General features: G+C 40.7%; 1 protein-coding gene across 2 annotated transcripts in view; it reads left to right on the top strand.

Moving 5' to 3' along the window:
- The first annotated feature begins 819 nt into the window (after positions 1-819).
- Positions 820-19386, top strand: part of PPIL4 (peptidylprolyl isomerase like 4) — a 40741-nt gene continuing 22174 nt past the window's right edge. Inside the window, exons 1-8 of one of the 2 annotated variants that reach the window (XM_027551802.1) lie at positions 820-941; positions 7518-7585; positions 7671-7735; positions 8024-8141; positions 8807-8949; positions 12703-12799; positions 13557-13673; positions 19245-19369. In XM_027551802.1, coding sequence (XP_027407603.1) covers positions 872-941; positions 7518-7585; positions 7671-7735; positions 8024-8141; positions 8807-8949; positions 12703-12799; positions 13557-13673; positions 19245-19369 — 803 coding nt within the window. In that variant the 5' untranslated portion in view covers positions 820-871. Of the gene's footprint in view, positions 1154-7517; positions 7586-7670; positions 7736-8023; positions 8142-8806; positions 8950-12702; positions 12800-13556; positions 13674-19244; positions 19370-19386 lie in introns of both variants that reach the window. The other variant, XM_027551801.1, reaches the window with a different exon arrangement.

The following is a 19386-nucleotide window of genomic DNA, read 5'->3' as shown; positions in this document are numbered from 1 at the left end:
AAAACTTTATAAGCTTAAATTGTCCTCTTGCCTTAAAATTGTTTTCTCTTATTTCATCGAAAGTATTGATAAAAACCAGTAGAGATACGAGCTGAAACACGGTTTTATAGCTACTTGCACTAAAGACGCACCCACCATCCGCTGCTGTAAAAGGTACAGCCCTTGATACAACTGACATTCCCTTGTGGCTCAGCTGGTAAGGAATCCGCCCGCAATGCGGGAGACCTGGGTTCGATCCCTGGGTTGGGAAGATGCCCTGGAGAAGGAAAAGGCTGCCCACTCCAGTATTCTGGCCTGGAGAATTCCATTAACTGTATAGTCCATGGGGTCGCAAAGAGTCGGACACGACTGAGTGACTTTTACTTCGCTTCACTTGACAATTAGCCAGGAACCATCTTTCTGATTAGTAAATCCTACCTTTAAGGGCTAAAATTTCTGATTCGGGGCGATAAGAGACCGACTAGGGAACTCGGCGTAGTTGTCCCAACCCGGCGGGGGAAAGTGGCGCCCCACAGTGGCCTTCGAACGACGAAACAGAGGGCCTACGGCGCATTAAAGAAAGGTCCGCGTCATTTTTGAGATGGACACAAAATGGAGCACAAACCCTTCACAGAAGGCACTTTGAGTGACAGCCTTCCGGCCCAGTCCCCAGGGCCTTTGGAAGATTTTTCAAAAGGGCCGCGAAAAGGCCGGGAACCCACAGAGGGTTTGGCTTGCCACCGACCACACCCTCCCAAGGAGCCTCCCAGAGGGGGCGGTGTCGCCGGAGGGACGACGTAAAAAGGCGTCGCGTTGAGGGTGACGCGTGGCGTAGATGACGTAGGGCTGCGCCTGTCACCCCCGGGGCTTGTTGCGAGGAGGAGCGGGCGCCATGGCGGTTCTGCTGGAGACCACTTTGGGCGACGTCGTCATCGACCTGTACACAGAGGAGCGGCCGCGCGGTGAGGCCCCGGCCCTGCTCACCTCTCGGCGGGCCGCGCTCTTTTTTTCCCCCGCGCTTTTCCTTTTCTTCCCAGTCCCCGGCGTGGACTGGCTGGAGCTTCTGGGCTGATGGTACCCGCGACCGCGCAGTTTATCAGCGGGCCCTGGTTGAAAAGTTTGTTTCTGAGGAGCAACCTTTCTCCGCCTCTGGTGCTGGCCAGTCGGGTGGCAGGTGCTTGTAGTTATTAAATCCCTGTGTGTGTGTGTGTGTGTGTGTAGTGCAGGCTGCATATTCAGTGCCCTTAGCTTTTGTGGCTTACTAGTCAGGAACATAGCGAGTATTCCTTGGTGTGTAATCAGTTAAGTCTTGATGAAAGCAGGGACGAAGGGCTTGGAGCAGTGAGTGTGGGCATCCCTCCTAGGTAGAGGGAGGGCTGTCCGGAGGTGTGCACCCAGTCTTAGCAAACACTCGTTGATCGCCCACTACGCGAGACTTTGTGCCAAGCCGTGGGATGGGCGTCTTGCCCTCAAAGGTCTAATTTTCCATTGGGGGAAATAGGCGCCGCAAACCATTTCATTTCTTAAGCGATGTAGTGGAAGAATGTGTAAGTTGCCTTGGAAACCAGAGGAGGGAGTAATTCTTCCTGGCTGGGGGTGGGGAGAAGCAGAGCTAAAGAAGAATGCAGAGCACTTGAACTCGCTCTTTTAAAAATGGGAGTGAGGGTGTTCTTGTTTGCTTGGAATTTTCTGGAAACGGCAAGTAGATCGGCGTGGCTTGACAGTGTAATGGCAGACCGTGAGTCTGGTCATACACGTTTTGTAGGTTAGGTTTGGTCCTGAATAGCCTTGTGTGCCCTACTGAAAACCACAGCCTTTGAAGGGTTTGAAAGCAGGATTGAGAGAGGCGTAACAAACTTGTTTTAGGATAATAGGCAACAATATGGAGAATGTTTCAGAGTGGGGAGAAACTGGAGAAACTGTAACTAAACAGGAGAGTTTAGTTACAATCAGGGTCCTGCCCCCAAGGAATGCAGTTTGTCAAAGAAGATGAAACAAACTATACAATATGGTACCATGAGTGCCTGCTGAGGTGCTGCGCTTTTTTCCGCACTGAGTTATCACCCCCACCCCAGCAACTCTCAACATACATCTATTCCTTTCTTATACTGATGCCTGTGCCCCACATTTCTCCCCACTGTTGTCCTTTTGGCAAACTTCCTGTTTATTAATCAGTTCTCAGGTCAAGCATGATCTGTTCTGTGAAGCTCCCTGTGTCCCTGAGCCGAGTTAAGATTGGTTTCTTTTGCTCTGCCTCAGGTCTTTTATAAATCACATAGTACGTATTTTGTTATACATTTTCCTGTTAGCCTGGGATTATTTTCAAGTCTTGGTCTCCTCTCAAGATGTAAACTTTAAGAGAGCAGGGACTATTCCTTGATTATCTCTGTATCTTGAGCACCTAGTGCAGTGCCTGACACTTTGAAGGTGCACACACCGAAGTGATGGATAATATGTGTTGTATTCAGACTGTTTGTTCAGATCAGATTAGATCAAATCAGTCGCTAAGTCGTGTCCGACTCTTTGCGACCCCATGAGTTGCAGCACGCCAGGCCTCCCTGTCCATCACCAACTCCTGGAGTTCACTCAGACTCACATCCATCGAGTCAGTGATGCCATCCAGCCATCTCATCCTCTGTTGTCCCCTTCTCCTCCTGCCCCCAGTCCCTCCCAGCATCAGAGTCTTTTCCAATGAGTCAACTCTTCGCATGAGGTGGCCAAAGTACTGGAGTTTCAGCTTTAGCATCATTCCTTCCAAAGAAATGCCAGGGCTGATCTCCTTCAGAATGGACTGGTTGGATCTCCTTGCAGTCCAAGGGACTCTCAAGAGTCTTCTCCAACACCACAGTTCAAAAGCATCAATTCTTCAGCGCTCAGCCTTCTTCACAGTCCAACTCTCACATCCATACATGACCACAAGAAAAATCATAGCCTTGACTAGACGAACCTTTGTTGGCAAAGTAATGTCTCTGCTTTTGAATATGCTATCTAGGTTGGTCATAACTTTCCTTCCAAGGAGTAAGTGTCTTTTAATTTCATGGCTGCAGTCACCATCTGCAGTGATTTTGGAGCCCCCCAAAATAAAGTCTGACACTGTTTCCACTGTTTCCCCATCTATTTTCCATGAAGTGATGGGACCAGATGCCATGATCTTCGTTTTCTGAATGTTGAGCTTTAAGCCAACTTTTTCACTCTCCACTTTCACCTTCATCAAGAGGCTTTTTAGTTCCTCTTCACTTTCTGCCATAAGGGTGGTGTCATCTGCATATCTGAGGTTATTGATATTTCTTCCGGCAATCTTGATTCCAGCTTGTGCTTCTTCCAGACCAGCGTTTCTCATGATGTACTCTGCATAGAAGTAAAATAAACAGGGTGACAGTATACAGCCTTGATGTACTCCTTTTCCTATTTGGAACCAGTCTGTTGTTCCATGTCCAGTTCTAACTGTTGCTTCCTGACCTGCATACAGATTTCTCAAGAGGCAGATCAGGTGGTCTGGTATTCCCATCTCTTTCAGAATTTTCCACAGTTTATTCTGATCCACACAGTCAAAGGCTTTGGCATAGTCAGTAAAGCAGAAATAGATGTTTTTCTGGAACTCTCTTGCTTTTTCCATGATCCAGCAGATGTTGGCAATTTGATCTCTGGTTCCTCTGCCTTTTCTAAAACCAGCTTGAACATCAGGAAGTTCACGGTTCACATATTGACTGTTTGTTCAAGTGATAGAAACTCAACTGAAACTACCTTAAAGAAAATAATGGATTGCCTTATGTTATTGGTGTAAGCTTTGAGCTTCCCTCATAGCTCAGTTGGTAAAGAATCCGCCTGCAGTGCAGGAGACTGATTCAATTCCTGGGTTGGGAAGATCTGCTGGAGAAGGGATAGGCTACCCACTCCAGTATTCTTGGGCTTCTCTTGTGGCTCAGCTGGTAAAGAATCTGCCTGCAATGCGGCAGACCTGGGTTTGATCCCTGGTTTGGGAAGATTCCCTGGAGAAAGGAAAGACAACCCACTCCAGTATTCTGGGCTGGAAAATTCCATGGACATGTATAGTCCATGGGGGTCCCAGAGTCGGAAAGGACTGACTTTCACTTTCACTGGGGTAAGCTTTAAGGATGACAGCATCCAGGGCTTCACAGAGTCTTATAGAGAATTGTATTTTTCACCTTTCGGTTTTGTTTTTGAGTTTGACACGTTCCATGTGGAGCAGCATTTGGCAAGGAATGGGCCTTTTCCCCTAGAATTATGAGAAATGAAAGGGAGGTAGGATTATCCCACCGAATTAACAGAATGTTTTTTGTGTGTGATTTTGCAGTGTTTCTGGAATGATAGCTTGGAACACTTAAAACATAAATCCATGCTCTTTGTATATATTTGTAATGTGTATGTAGTTGTGATTGGATATCTACTTATATGTGTAACTACTTATCAATCTGTAATAAATATATTCAGACTTATTTTTCTTTTTTCCTCACTTCTTCTCTCCCTTTTCCTTTTTATAAAAACTTTTTATTATATAAAACTTTAAGCATATACAAAAGTAGAATCATGTAAATGAACTCTCCGGTGTTGATCATCAGCTTCATTTAACAGTTGTTAATGTGTGTTTCATTTATATTGCCACATCTGCTGAATTTTTTGTTTGTTTTTGGCTGCGCCATGCAGCCTGTGGGATCTTACTTCTCTGACCAAGGGTTGAACCTCAGGCCGTGGCAGTGAAAGTGCTGAGTCCTAACCACTGCACTGACAGGGAATTCCTTTACATGACATTAAAGGGCTTCCCTGGTGGCTCAGATGGTAAAGAATCCACCTGCAATGCTGGAGACCTGGGTTCGATCCCTGGGTTGGGAAGAGCCCCTGGAGAAGGAAATGGCAACCCACTCCAGTATTCTTGCGTGGAGAAATTCCATGGACAGAGGAACCTGGCAGGCTACAATCCACGGGGTGGCAAAGAGTCGGACATGACTGAGTCACTAACACATGACATTTATTTAATCTGTAATTAATTAAAAGGTGCTTGCTCCTTGGAAGAAAAGCTATGACAAACCTAGGCATCATATTAAAAAGCAGAGACATTACTTTGTTGACAAAGGTCTGTATAGTCAAAGCTATGGTTTTTCCAGCAGTCACGTATGGATGTGAGAGTTGGACCATAAGGAATGCTGAGCCATGAAGAATTGATGCTTTTGAACTGTAGTGTTGGAAAAGACTCTTGAGAGTCCCTTGGACTACAAGGAGATCCAACCAGTCCATCCTAAAGGAAATCAACTCTGTATACTCATTGGAAGGACTGATGCTGAAGCTGAAGCTCCAGTACTTTGGCCAGCTGATGTGAAGAGCCGACCCTGATGCTGGAAAAGATTGAAGGCAGGAGGAGAAGGGAATGACAGAGGATGAGATGGTTGGATGGCATCACTAACTCAATGGACATGAGTTTGAGCAAGTTCTGGGAGATGGTGAAGGATAGGGAAGCCTGGCATGCTGCAGTCCATGGGGTCTCAAAGTTGAACACGACTAAGTGACTGAACAACAAAAGATATTTTTTAAAAAAGATAACCACAAGCCATGGTCACGTCTAGAGAAATAAGCAATAATTTCTCTTTGTTGTTTAGTTGCTCAGTCCTGTCTGACTCTTTTGTGACCCAATGGGTTGTAAGCCTGCCAGGCTCCTCTGTCCATGGGATTTACCAGGCACGAAGTGGGTTGCCATTTCCTTCTCCAGGATATCCTCCCAATCCAAAGATTGAACCTGTGTCTTCTACATTTGCAGGAAGATTCTTTACCACTGAGCCACCAGGGGAGCCCCAATAATTCCTTAGTAACATTCATGTTTATCTGTTGTCTCATAAACATTTAAAAGAATATTTCATCATTTGAAATGGGATTCAAACAAAGACCATGTATTGTGTTGGTTGATATAGCTCTTAAATGGGGCTTCCCAGGTGGCGTAGTGGTAAAGAATCTGCCCGAAATGCATGATACTCAAGAGACACAGGTTCAATTTCTGGGTCTGGAAGATCCTCTGGAGGACGGTAGGCCGTTTCACAATGTCTTCCCACCTTGAAATGGCCCCTCTCTACTCTCTGCCAGTCCAGTTTTTTTAATGTTCAGTTTCAGCCTCCAGGAGGTCTTCTCTTTTCCCCAGCCAGAAACAGTCTCTCTTTTCAACTCTTGTGGCATATTTATTAACAAAATTGTACTATTTAAGTGCACCAATGGTATTATCAGGTATGCTCAGTATTATAACTGAGTTCAGGTGTAAGGACCCTCATTTAGTATAAGCTCCTTGAGGGGTAGGGATCCTTCATGTATCTTTCTGTCTGTCTGTTTTCTAGCTTAGTGCCTTGAGAACTTGCTAGAATGTTTCTCTACACCGAGGCTACGAACTTGTTAACAGCAGAGATTTACTGGCATTTGACCTAACAGAGTGCCAAATGCCTAGAGGATACTCAGGGTTTATTGGATAAATGAGTGAATTTATTTTAAAAAGGTGGTACATGTTTAGTGTATGGATATTTGTGAAGGGAATGGCTACCCCCTCCAGTATTCTTGGGGCTTCCCTGGTGGCTCCGACGGTAAAGAATATACTTGCAGTACAGGAGACCTGGATTCAATCCAGGGTTTGGAAGATCCCCTGGCGTAGTGTAACAATTCCCTTCTCCAGAGGTACATGGTGAGTGTATGGATCTTCGGGAAGGGCTGTTGAATCATTGTGAAACAGTTGATCCTGGATACTTTGTTTTCTCTAGTGTAAATACGCTGCACCCATTTTCAGATGCTCTGCTAGATCCTTTCCCGTCACAGTGTCCTCTTTAATTTTTTTTTTCTCTTAACAAAATCAATTCATCAATAGATGATTGCTGATGACTCAGAGAGCTCAAACTGGTGCTCTGTGACAACCTAGAGGGGTGGGTTGGGAAGGGAGGTGGGAGGGAGTTTCAAGAGGGAGGGGATATATGTACACCTATGGCTGATTCATGCTGATATATGGCAGAAACCAACATAATATTGTAAAGCAATTATCCTTCAATTAAAAATAAATTACAAAATAGAAAAAAAATAGATGATTGCTTATCCCAGATAAGTTTTAATTTCCTGTATAGCTCAGATGCCCAAAAAATCCAAAGAAAAAGAGAATAAAAGATAACTTAAAATATATTGCATTTTTCTAGGCTTGGTGGTGGTTTAGTTGCTAAGTGTTGTCTGACTCTTGCCATCTCGTGGACTGTAGTCTGCCAACCTCCTCTGTCCATGGGATTCTCCAGGCAAGAATAGGGGAATGGGTTGCCATTTCCTTTGCCAGGGGATCTTCCTGACCCAGGAGTCAAACCCCAGTCTCCTGCATTGCAGGCAGATTCTTTACCGACTAAGCTATGAGGGAAGCTTACTTATATTTTTTAAATGGCTTTGGACATTTGACCATTTGGGGAGGTTTTTATATGGTGGCTTAGAAATTAAATTATACTAACTGTGCCTTTACTTGATTGAAAATGTGTTTGTGAACTGCTGTGGTAAATTTAGTATTTACTTTTTTTCAGCTTGCTTGAATTTCCTGAAGTTGTGCAAAATAAAATATTACAATTATTGCCTTATTCACAATGTCCAGGTGAGTTGGTAGATATTAGTCATGTTCTTTGTTACTGGAACCATCTAACAAACTCTGAATTAATGAAGTCTCCTATATATTACAGAGGGATTTTATCATACAGACTGGTGATCCTACAGGGACTGGACGTGGAGGAGAATCAGTTTTTGGGTAAGTTTCTTTATTTTCAAATGGATAAAAAATAGAAATTCTTCTTAAAAATGTTAAGTAGTATATTTTAATCTGCATTTTAAAATATGGTTCAAATATAGATTTTTTCCAAGTTCCATAAATGTCTATAGCAAAAAAAAAGGAGTATTTTTGAATACTGGTACCATTTCTATAAAGAAATGGTAACCTTATATGCTAACTCTAGTGCCCTATATATATAATCTTAGTATGTCTGTATTTCATGTTGAGTGTACTTATATTTTATAACCTTATTATATGTATTTTTAGTCAACTGTATGGTGATCAAGCAAGCTTCTTCGAGGCTGAAAAAGTGCCAAGAATTAAGCACAAGAAGAAGGGCACTGTGTCCATGGTGAACAATGGCAGTGATCAGCATGGATCTCAGGTTAGGAAGTGCATGAGGAGATGAGTTTTGCTGGAAGGCACCCACGAAATTATCTTTTTGAACTATCTAGTAAGGAAAGAATTTCAACCAAAGATATTTGTTAGAATTAAAAAATGACACTGTTTTCTCCTGTGTTAAAAAAGATCCTTATTATTTTGTTCTTTTGAATGTAAGGCATATCCTTTGGGAGAAATTTAGAAAATACAGGAAAGTACAAAGAAGAAAATAACATTACCTATAATCCCACAATTCATAGATCATCACTGTTCAGAGACAGAAAGGCCTGTTCTTGCAGTATTTATTCCTTCTTTCAAAACAGGTCATGTTGAGTACGTTTCATTCACTGTCACAACATTCCCATTGGAGTAGATGCTTTTTTTCCTCAGAGTTTACATGTGAAAAAACTTGAGATTTGGTTTGTTCAAGTATTTTAAACAATTAAGCATCTGTGTATTTATTGATATTTTATGTATAAACTTTGTGCCTTTCGTTTAGTAGTAGTAACAGGTGGGTGAGAAATACCAGTAACAAGTACTAAATGCAGTTAATGTAGAGTCTCTTGTAACTAACAGTAGTTTGATTTATATATATATATATATACACACATATATATATACACACACACACGTATATATTTGTATTTATTAAATGTCTTTTTTATATAGTTTCTTATTACAACAGGAGAGAATCTGGATTACCTTGATGGTGTTCATACAGTGTTTGGTGAGGTGACAGAAGGCATGGACATAATTAAGAAAATTAACGAGACCTTTGTTGATAAGGACTTTGTACCATATCAAGATATCAGGTATGGTTACTATTTATTATTAGAATGTACTACAGTGTTTTAATATGTGATGTTTGCCAGATAATGGGGATGGCATACATAGGACTGGTTTTTGGATAATTCTAAAATGTGAATTAATTGGAGACTGCGTGGGCACAGGAGGGCCTAGAGGAGCTATCCCACGTTGAAGGTCAGGAAGGGTGGCAGTGAGGAGATACCCCTCATCCAAGGTAAGAAGCATTGGCTGTGCTTTGCTGGAGCAGCCGTGAAGAGATACCCCACGCCCAAGGTAAGAGAAACCCAAGTAAGATGGTAGGTGTTGCAAGAGGGCATCAGAGGGCAGACACATTGAAACCATACTCACAGAAAACTAGTCAATCTAATCACACGAGGACCACAGCCTTGTCTAACTCAATGAAACTAAGCCATGCCCGGGGGGCAACCAAGATGGGCGGGTCATGATGGAGAGATCTGACAGAATGTGGTCCACTGGAAAAGGGAATGGCAAACCACTTCAGTATTCTTGCCTTGAGAACCCCATGAACAGTATGAAAAGGCAAAATGATAGGATACTGAAAGAGGAACTCCCCAGGTCAGTAGGTGCCCAGTACGCTACTGGAGATCAGTGGAGAAATAACTCCAGAAAGAATGAAGGGATGGAGCCAAAGCAAAAACAATACCCAGCTGTGGATGTGACTGGTGATAGAAGCAAGGTCCGATGCTGTAAAGAGCAATATTTCATAGGAACCTGGAATGCCAGGTCCATAAATCAAGGCAAATTGAAAGTGGTCAAACAAGAGATGGCAAGAGTGAATGTCAACATTCTAGGAATCAGCGAACTGAAATGGACTGGAATGGGTGAATTTAACTCAGATGACCATTATATCTGCTACTGTGGGCAGGAATCCCTCAGAAGAAATGGAGTAGCCATCATGGTCAACAAAAGAGTCCAAAATGCAGTACTGGGATGCAATCTCAAAAAGGACAGAATGATCTCTGTTCGTTTCCAAGGCAAACCATTCAATATCACAATAATCCAAGTCTGCCCCAACCAGTAACGCTGAAGAAGCTGAAGTTGAACGGTTCTATGAAGACCTACAAGATCTTTTAGAACTAACACCCAAAAAAGATGTCCTTTTCATTATAGGGGACTGGAATGCAAAAGTAGTAAGTCAAGATATACCTGGAATAACAGGCAAATTTGGCCTCGGAGTACAGATTGAAGCAGGGCAAAGGCTAATAGGAGCTGACTGTGGCTCAGACCATGAACTCCTTATTGCCAAATTCAGACTTAAATTGAAGAAAGTAGGGAAAACCACTAGACCATTCAGGTATGACCTAAATCAAATCCCTTATGATTATACAGTGGAAGTGAGAAATAGATTTAAGGGCCTAGATCTGATAGATAAGAGTGCCTGATGAACTATGGAATGAGGTTCGTGACATTATACAGGAGACAGGGATCAAGACCATCCCCATGGAAAAGAAATGCAAAAAGGCAAAATGGCTGTCTGGGGAGGCCTTACAAATAGCTATGAAAAGAAGAGAAGGGAAAAGCAAAGGAGAAAAGGAAAGATATAAACATCTGAATGCAGAGTTCCAAAGAATAGCAAGAAGAGATAAGAAAGCCTTCTTCAGTGATCAATGCAAAGAAATGGAGGAGAACAACAGAATGGGAAAGACTAGGGATCTCTTCAAGAAAATCAGAGATACCAAAGGAATATTTCATGCAAAGATGGGCTCGATAAAGGACAGAAATGGTATGGACCTAACAGAAGCAGAAGATATTAAGAAGAGATGGCAAGAATACACAGAAGAACTGTACAAAAAAGATCTTCACGACCCAGATAATCACGATGGTGTGATCACTGACCTAGAGCCAGACATCCTGGAATGTGAAGTCAAGTGGGCCTTAGAAAGCATCACTACGAACAAAGCTAGTGGAGGTGATGGAATTCCAGTGGAGCTATTCCAAATCCTGAAAGATGATGCTGTAAAAGTGCCGCACTCAATATGCCAGCAAATGTGGAAAACTCAGCAGTGGCCCCAGGACTGGAAAAGGTCAGTTTGCATTCCAATCCCAAAGAAAGGCAATGCCAAAGAATGCTCAAACTACCACACAATTGCACTCATCTCACACGCTAGTGGAGTAATGCTCAAAATTCTCCAAGCCAGGCTTCAGCAATATGTGAACCGTGAACTTCCTGATGTTCAAGCTGGTTTTAGAAAAGGCAGAGGAACCAGAGATCAAATTGCCAACATCTGCTGGATCATGGAAAAAGCAAGAGAGTTCCAGAAAAACATCTATTTTTGCTTTATTGACTATGCCAAAGCCTTTAACTGTGTGGATCAGAATAAACTGTGGAAAATTCTGAAAGAGATGGGAATACCAGACCACCTGATCTGCATCTTGAGAAATCTGTATGCAGGTCAGGAAGCAACAGTTAGAACTGGACATGGAACAACAGACTGGTTCCAAATAGGAAAAGGAGTCCGTCAAGGCTGTATATTGTCACCCTGTTTATTTAACTTCTATGCAGAGTACATCATGAGAAACGCTGGACTGGAAGAAACACAAGCTGGAATCAAGATTGCCGGAAGAAATATCAATAACCTCAGATATGCAGATGACACCACCCTTATGGCAGAAAGTGAAGAGGAACTAAAAAGCCTCTTGATGAAGGTGAAAGTGGAGAGTGAAAAAGTTGGCTTAAAGCTCAACATTCAGAAAACGAAGATCATGGCATCTGGTCCCATCACTTCATGGGAAATAGATGGGGAAACAGTGTCAGACTTTATTTTGGGGGGCTCCAAAATCACTGCAGATGGTGACTGCAGCCATGAAATTAAAAGACACTTACTCCTTGGAAGGAAAGTTATGACCAACCTAGATAGCATATTCAAAAGCAGAGACATTACTTTGCCAACAAAGGTCCATCTAGTCAAGGCTATGGTTTTTCCTATGGTCATGTATGGATGTGAGAGTTGGACTGTGAAGAAGGCTGAGCGCTGAAGAATTGATGCTTTTGAACTGTGGTGTTGGAGAACACTCTTGAGAGTCCCTTGGACTGCAAGGAGATCCAACCAGTCCATTCTGAAGGAGATCAGCCCTGGGATTTCTTTGGAAGGAATGATGCTAAAGCTGAAACTCCAGTACTTTGGCTACCTCATGCGAAGAGTTGACTCATTGGAAAAGACTCTGATGCTGGGAGGGACTGGGGGCAAGAGGAGAAGGGGATGACAGAGGATGAGATGGCTGGATGGCATCATTGACTCTATGGACGTGAGTCTGAGTGAACTCCAGGAGCTGGTGATGGACAGGGAGGCCTGGCGTGCTGCGATTCATGGGGTCACAAAGAGTTGGACACGACTGAGCGACTGATCTGATCTGATCTGAAGAATCTTTATAATAGAGAAGACCATTACCCTACTGATTATAATTGCTTATGTTGGGAGGAATTACTAATTCTTTAGGTTTTTAAAGAAATTCAGATTATTGAGAGAGATGACAGGATTACTAAGATATAGCTATTCATGTTATATCTTAGCATAATGCAGAGAATTAATATATAATATCAAGCAATCAAAAGCAATGACACTAACTGTCAAAGTATATCCTAGTAATACCCTTGTACAATAAAATTTAAGAGCTTGTGGATTTTTTTTTTTTGGCATTAGGGATACTTAAGATATTTGTTATAATTCTTATAAAAAGTGAAGCATGGATTCTGAAATAATATGAATGTAACATTTGACTTGGATTTATTTTGTAAGGATAAATCATACAGTGATTTTAGATGATCCATTTGATGATCCTCCTGATTTATTAATTCCTGATCGATCACCAGAACCTACAAGGGAACAACTAGATGTGAGTCGAGTCTTCTTATGATTGAATGTACATACGTATTAACGTTTTGCACGGATTTTGCTTTTTACCTTTTTAAAACTTATTTCTCCAGAATGATTATCTTGCTTGATCAGTAATACTAAGCAAAGTTTGCAGTTCTTTTTCTCTTCCATAGAGACACTCATTTTTCTACCTATCTTTTCCCTAATATTCTTTATTTAGTTTCTGTTCCACCAGAACAGTCTTGGCTCTGGATACAAATACCTTGGGGAAATATTTTTCTTACCTCTTAACTCTAGATAGGAGTATAGCTTTAAGACTAAATTACATTGTCAGCTTGTGAGGGAACTTTTCAACTGGGGACACTTTTGAGCCAGGCTGGAATGCAGAAATTTCTGTGGCATAGTGGAGACTTCCCCTCAGATCTTTTAAGGTGTAAATTTCTGCTTAATGAGACTTCCTCAAAGCTAAATTTATCTCTATAGTTAGGGTTTAATCCTTAATTTCTAAGATCATTTATCTTCTGTGTTGAGCATTTACTTGGGTACCAGATAGTTCTTATATAAATGTTTATTTTGATTTAAAAATAAATTAGAAGCCTAGTTTAGCCCATATTAATGAATTAGCTTAAATCAGTTTTCAGAGATTTATAAGTTTGTTTCACATTTGTGAAACAAATCTTTTAACAAAGTTGATGGAACTAAGAATAAAGCATAATGTCTCATGTTTCTTAGATTTATATATATATATATATATATGAGTAACTTCTGCCTTACAGAGTGGTCGAATTGGAGCAGATGAAGAAATTGATGATTTCAAAGGGAGATCAGCTGAAGAAGTAGAAGAAATAAAGGCTGAAAAAGAGGCCAAAACTCAAGCTATTCTACTAGAAATGGTAAAGTAATTACTTTGTTCAAATAGTTATTCAGCAGGGTGTTCAATACATACTCATTGTGAGTTTATTCCTGACTTTTTGATAGTATTAAAATATTAGAAATTTAGCTCAGAGTTCTTTTCTGGGTTAAATTTGATAGGACATCATAACACATATGAAAGGAAACAATTTGGTTCTACTGTCAGTGTAGTGTCAAATGCATTTTAAACACATGGGAAATGGGTATCTAGTTTATATTAATTGGATTTCAGTTGCTTATACTTATCAGCCATGAAATTAAAAGACACTTACTCCTTGGAAGGAAAGTTATGACCAACCTAGATAGCATATTGAAAAGCAGAGACATTACTTTGCCAACAAAGGTCCATCTAGTCAAGGCTATGATTTTTCCAGTAGTCATGTATAGATGTGAGAGTTGGACTGTGAAGAAAGCTGAGCGCCAAAGAATTGATGGTTTTGAACTGTGGTGTTGGAGAAGACTCTTGAGAGTCCCTTGGACTGCAAGGAGATCCAACCAGTCCATTCTGAAGGAGATCAGCCCTGGGATTTCTTTGGAAAGAATGATGCTAAAGCTGAAACTCCAGTACTTTTGGCTACCTCATGCGAAGAGTTGACTCATTGGAAAAGACTCTGATGCTGGGAGGGACTGGGGGCAGGAGGAAAAGGGGACGACAGAGGATGAGATGGCTGGATGGCATCACTGACTCGATGGACGTGAGTCTGAGTGAACTCCGGGAGTTGGTGATGGACAGGGAGGCCTGGCGTGCTGCGACTCATGGGGTTGCAAAGAGTCGGACACGACTGAGCGACTGAACTGATCTGAGTACTTATCTCAGTTTTAAAGTTTCTTGGACTGAATTTTAAGTATTATAAAGAATAATGCTTTGTATATCTCTAGTATTGAGATTAAATAATAAAATAGTAATTATAGGATAAAATAAACCTGGGCAGAAATTGAACACTCTAAAATGTACTCCTTTTCTCTTTTACTAGCAATGTGAAATCATTTGGGAACAGTTATTCAGTACATGATTATTTCACCTACTAGGCTTTTTTTCCCGTTTCTTATTTTTGTGGAATAGATACACCTTTCATGTAGTAGATCATCAATTTTGAAATGGATAGCTAATAATTACGTTTTTATTACTAACATCATTTTATGTAGTAGTGCTTTTCAGATTCCTTATCTGTTTTAAAATCTGTATTAGCATCACTAGTCTGAATGAACAAATATTAAAGACTATAATTCAAGAAAACTTTACTGAATTAAAAAAGTTAAAAATGCACAGTTTAATGAACATACTGTGTTACCTGAGAATTCTGACCCAGAACAGTCAACACGGAGACAAACTCTAAGAAAATTATGGACTTAAAAGAAAAATCTTTTGAACACCTGGCAGCAAAAGTAAGTGATTTACAAGGGAAAGAACATTAGATTATCATTAGAGTTTGAACAACAAATAATAGAAAGTTTATGCCAGAATAAAAGGGTTTAACATATTCCATAAACTTGTTATTTTCAGAGAATTTCAAATTTACAGAAAAAAAAAAAATAATGCAGAGAACTTCTATGTACCTTTTACTCAGGTTCATCCTTTTTTTCTTTTTTCTTTTTTTTTTTTGGCCACACCACATGGCAAGTGAAACTATGAGCCATGCCATGTAGGGCCAGCCAAAATGGACAGGTCGTGGTGGAGAGTTCTGACAAACCATGATCCAATGGAGAAGGGAATGGCAAACCACTTAAGTATTCTTACCTTGAGAATCCCATGAACAGTATGAAAAGGAAAAAAGATATGACACTGAAAGATGAACTCCTGAGGTCAGTAGGTACCCAGTATGCTTCTGGAGAAGAGCAGAAAAATAGCTCTAGAATGAAGAGGCTGAGCCAAAGCAAAAACAATGCCGAGTTGTGGATGTGACTGGTGATAGGAAGTCAAGTCAGATGCTGTAAAGAACAATATTGCTTAGGAATTTGGAATGTTAGGTGTATGAATCAAGGTAAATTGAAAGTGGTCAAACAGGATGGCAAGAATGAACATTGATATTTTAGAAATTAGTGAACTAAAATGGACGGGAATGGGTGAATTCAGTTTAGGTGAGTATTGTATCTACTACTGTGAGCAAGAATTTCTTAGAAGAAATAGAGTAGCCATCATATTCAACAAGAGTCCGAAATGTAGTACTTGGGTGTAATCTCAAAAATGACAGAATGATCTCTTGTTTCCAAGGCAAACCATTTTTACAGTAATGCAAGTCTATGCCCCAACCACTAATGCCGAAGAAGCTGAAGTTGAACGGTTCTATGAAGACCTACAAGACTTTCTACAACTAACATCAAAAAAAGATGTCCTTGTCATCATAAGGGACTGCAATGCAAAAGTAGGAGGTCAGGAGATACCTGGAGTAACAGGCAAGTTTGACCTTGGAGTAAAATATGAAGCACATCAAAGGCTAACAGAGTTTTGACAAGAGAACGCACTAGTCATAGCAGACACCCTCTTCTAACAACACAGGAGACAGCTCTACACATGGACATCACTAGATGGTCAATACTGAATCAGTTTGTTTGTTTCTTTGCAGCCAAAGATGGAGAAACTCTATAGAGTCAGCAAAAACAAGAGGGGGAACTGACTGTGGCTCAGATCATAAACTCCTTATTGCCAAATTCAGACTTAAATTGTCTGAGGAGGCCTTACAAATAACTGAGAAAAGAGAAATGAAAGGCAAAGTGAAAAGGAAAGATATATCTATTTGAAGGCAGAGTTCCAAAGAATAGCAAGGAGAAATAAGAAAGCCTTCCTCAATGATCCATGCAAAGAGATAGAGGAAAACAATAGAATGTGAAAGACTAGAGATCTCTTCTAGAAAATAGAGATACCAAGGGAACATTTCATGCAAAGATGGGCACAAGAAAGGACAGAAATAGCATGGACCTGACAGAAGCAGAAGATATTAAGAAGAGGTGACAAGAATACACAGAAGAACTGTACAAAAAAGATCTTCATGACCCATTTAACCATGATGGTGTGATCACTCACCTAGAGCCAGACATCCTAGAATGCAAAGTCAAGTGGGCCTTAGAAAGCATCACTACAAACAAAGCTAGTGGAGGTGATGGAATTCCAGTTGAGCTATTTCAAATCCTAAAAGATGATGCTGTGAAAGTGCTACACTAAATATGCCAGCAAATTTGGAAAACTCAGCAGTGGCACCTGGACTGGAAAAGATCAGTTTTCATTCCAATCCCAAAGAAAGGCAATGCCAAGAATATTCAAACTACCACATAATTGCACTCATTTCACACGCTAGCAGAGTAATGCTCAAAATTCTCTAAGCTAGGCTTCAGCAGCATGTGAACTGAGAACTTCCAGATCACACTGGATTTAGAAAAGGCAGAGAAACCAGAGATCAAATTGCCAACATCAGTTGGATCATTGAAAAAGCAAGAGAGTTCCAGAAAAACATCTGGTTCATTGACTATGCTAAAGCCTTTGACTATGTGGATCACAACAAACTGTGGAAAATTCTTCAAGAGATAGGAATACGAGACCATCTGACCTGCCTCCTGAAAAATCTGTATGCAGGTCAGGAAACAACAGTTAGAACTGGACATGGAACAACAGACTGGTTCCAAATTGGGAAAGGAGTTCATCAAGGCTGTCTGTTGTCACCTTGCTTATTTAACTTATATTTAGAGTATGTCATGTGAAATGCCGGACTGGATGAAACACAAGCTGCAATCAATGATTGCTGGGAGAAATATCAATAACCTCAGATATGCAGATGACACCACCATTATGGCAGAAAGCGAAGAAGAACTGAAGAGGCTCTTGATGAAAGTGAAAGAGGAGAGTGAAAAAGCTGGCTTAAAACTCAACGTTCAAAAAATTAAGATTATGGCATCTGGTCCCATCACTTCATGGCAAATAGATGGAGAAACAATGGAAACAGTGAGAGACTTTATTTTCTTGGGCTCTAAAATCACTGTAGTTGGTGACTGTAGCCATGAAATTAAAAGATGCTTGCTCCTTGGAAGAAAATCTGTGACAAACCTAGATAGTGTATTAAAAAAGCAGAGACATTACTTTGCCAACTAAGTTTATCTAGTCAAAGCTATGGTTTTTCCAGTAGTCATGTATAGATGTGAGAGCTAGACTATAAAGAAAGCTGAGTGCCGAAGAATTGATGCTTTTGAACTGTGGTGTTGGAGAAGACTCTTGAAAATCCCTTGGGTTGCAAGGAGATCAAACCAGTCAATCCTAAAGGAAATCAGTCCTGAATTGGAAGGACTGTTATTGAAGCTGCAATAGTTTGGCCACCTTATGTGAAGAACTGACTCATTAGAAAAGACCCTGATGCTGGGAAAAATTGGAGGCAAGAGGAGAAGGGGTTGACAGAGGATGAGTTGGTTGGCTGGCATCACCAGCTCAATGAACTTGAGTTTGAGCAAGCTCTAGGAGTTGGTGAAGGACAGGGAAGCCTGGCGTGCTGTAGTCCATGGGGTCATTAAGAGTCAGACACGACTGAGTAACTGAACTGAACTGAACACGGCAAGTGTCTTCCTTGACGAGGGTCAAACGTTTACCCACTGTGTTGGGAGCACAGTCTTAGCTACTGGACCATGAAGGAAGTCCTCCCCGCCCCCACCTTTTTAAAAATGTGTTTATTCACGAGGAGACACTTCACATGATAATCTTGCCTGAAATCATCTCTGAGAATTTTTTAATATATGTATGAAGGAATATTGTTTCCCCATCTAAAGGCTCATGGTAAATACAGTTTTCTCACAATGAAAATAACACCATCATTAAATCATGGTTTTATCTCACTGTCACCCTCTCGAGTTCTTCAGTAGAATGCGGTTTGCTTGGTTCATTGTGGTAGTTGACTATGAAGTTAACTTTGGTTTGCCTGAAATAGAAGATGATATGTGAGGTCAAAAAGCTCAAAACTGTATCCAGGAATTGGTGTTCCATACTGCACAATAATGTGGAAAAGAATTGAGCATTACTTACGTAAAAGGCTAGATTCAATATAACAGTATTTCAAAAGTTTAAAAACAAGCAAAAGTAAACATATGTTAGGGATATATACCTGTGTGGTGAAACTAAATCTGTAAGAGAATGACCAAGAAGAAAAACCGAAGGCTCATTTGTGGTGAGAGAAGGATAATGGAATCAGGGAACATTTTACTGGTAGTTCTTAGGCTGGTTGGCACCATGGGGTCTTTTTATTTTCATGCTACTTAATTTAGATACACTTTTTGTAAATTCTTTAAAAAATAGATCAAGTACTTGAAAAAAGAAAAAATAGACATAAAACTGGGACTCTAAAGCCAGTAGACTTGGTAAATTTCACTTTGTGTGAATACCATGCTTGTTACTGTTACTGCCAGGAAGAGTGGAGTTTTGAATTTTGAAATATGTTTAGATCTCTTTCCCAGAGCCCACAGTTAATAATGTAAATTTAGATATTTTAGGGAATCAGCAATGTGGGCTAACTTCATGGTATTTATGATGGAAATGAAATAAAGGAGTTGATTTATATTCTTGTTTATTTATCATTTAGGTGGGAGACCTACCTGATGCAGATATTAAACCTCCAGAAAATGTGCTATTTGTTTGTAAATTGAATCCAGTGACCACAGATGAAGATCTGGAGATAATATTCTCAAGATTTGGGCCAATAAGAAGGTAGTTTTTAGAATTAG

The sequence above is a fragment of the Bos indicus x Bos taurus genome, chromosome 9, assembly GCF_003369695.1.
Source record: "Bos indicus x Bos taurus breed Angus x Brahman F1 hybrid chromosome 9, Bos_hybrid_MaternalHap_v2.0, whole genome shotgun sequence".
Lineage (NCBI taxonomy): Eukaryota > Metazoa > Chordata > Mammalia > Artiodactyla > Bovidae > Bos > Bos indicus x Bos taurus.
The sequence above is the reverse complement of the archived record's forward strand: the minus strand, read 5'-3'. Positions and strand labels throughout refer to the sequence as shown.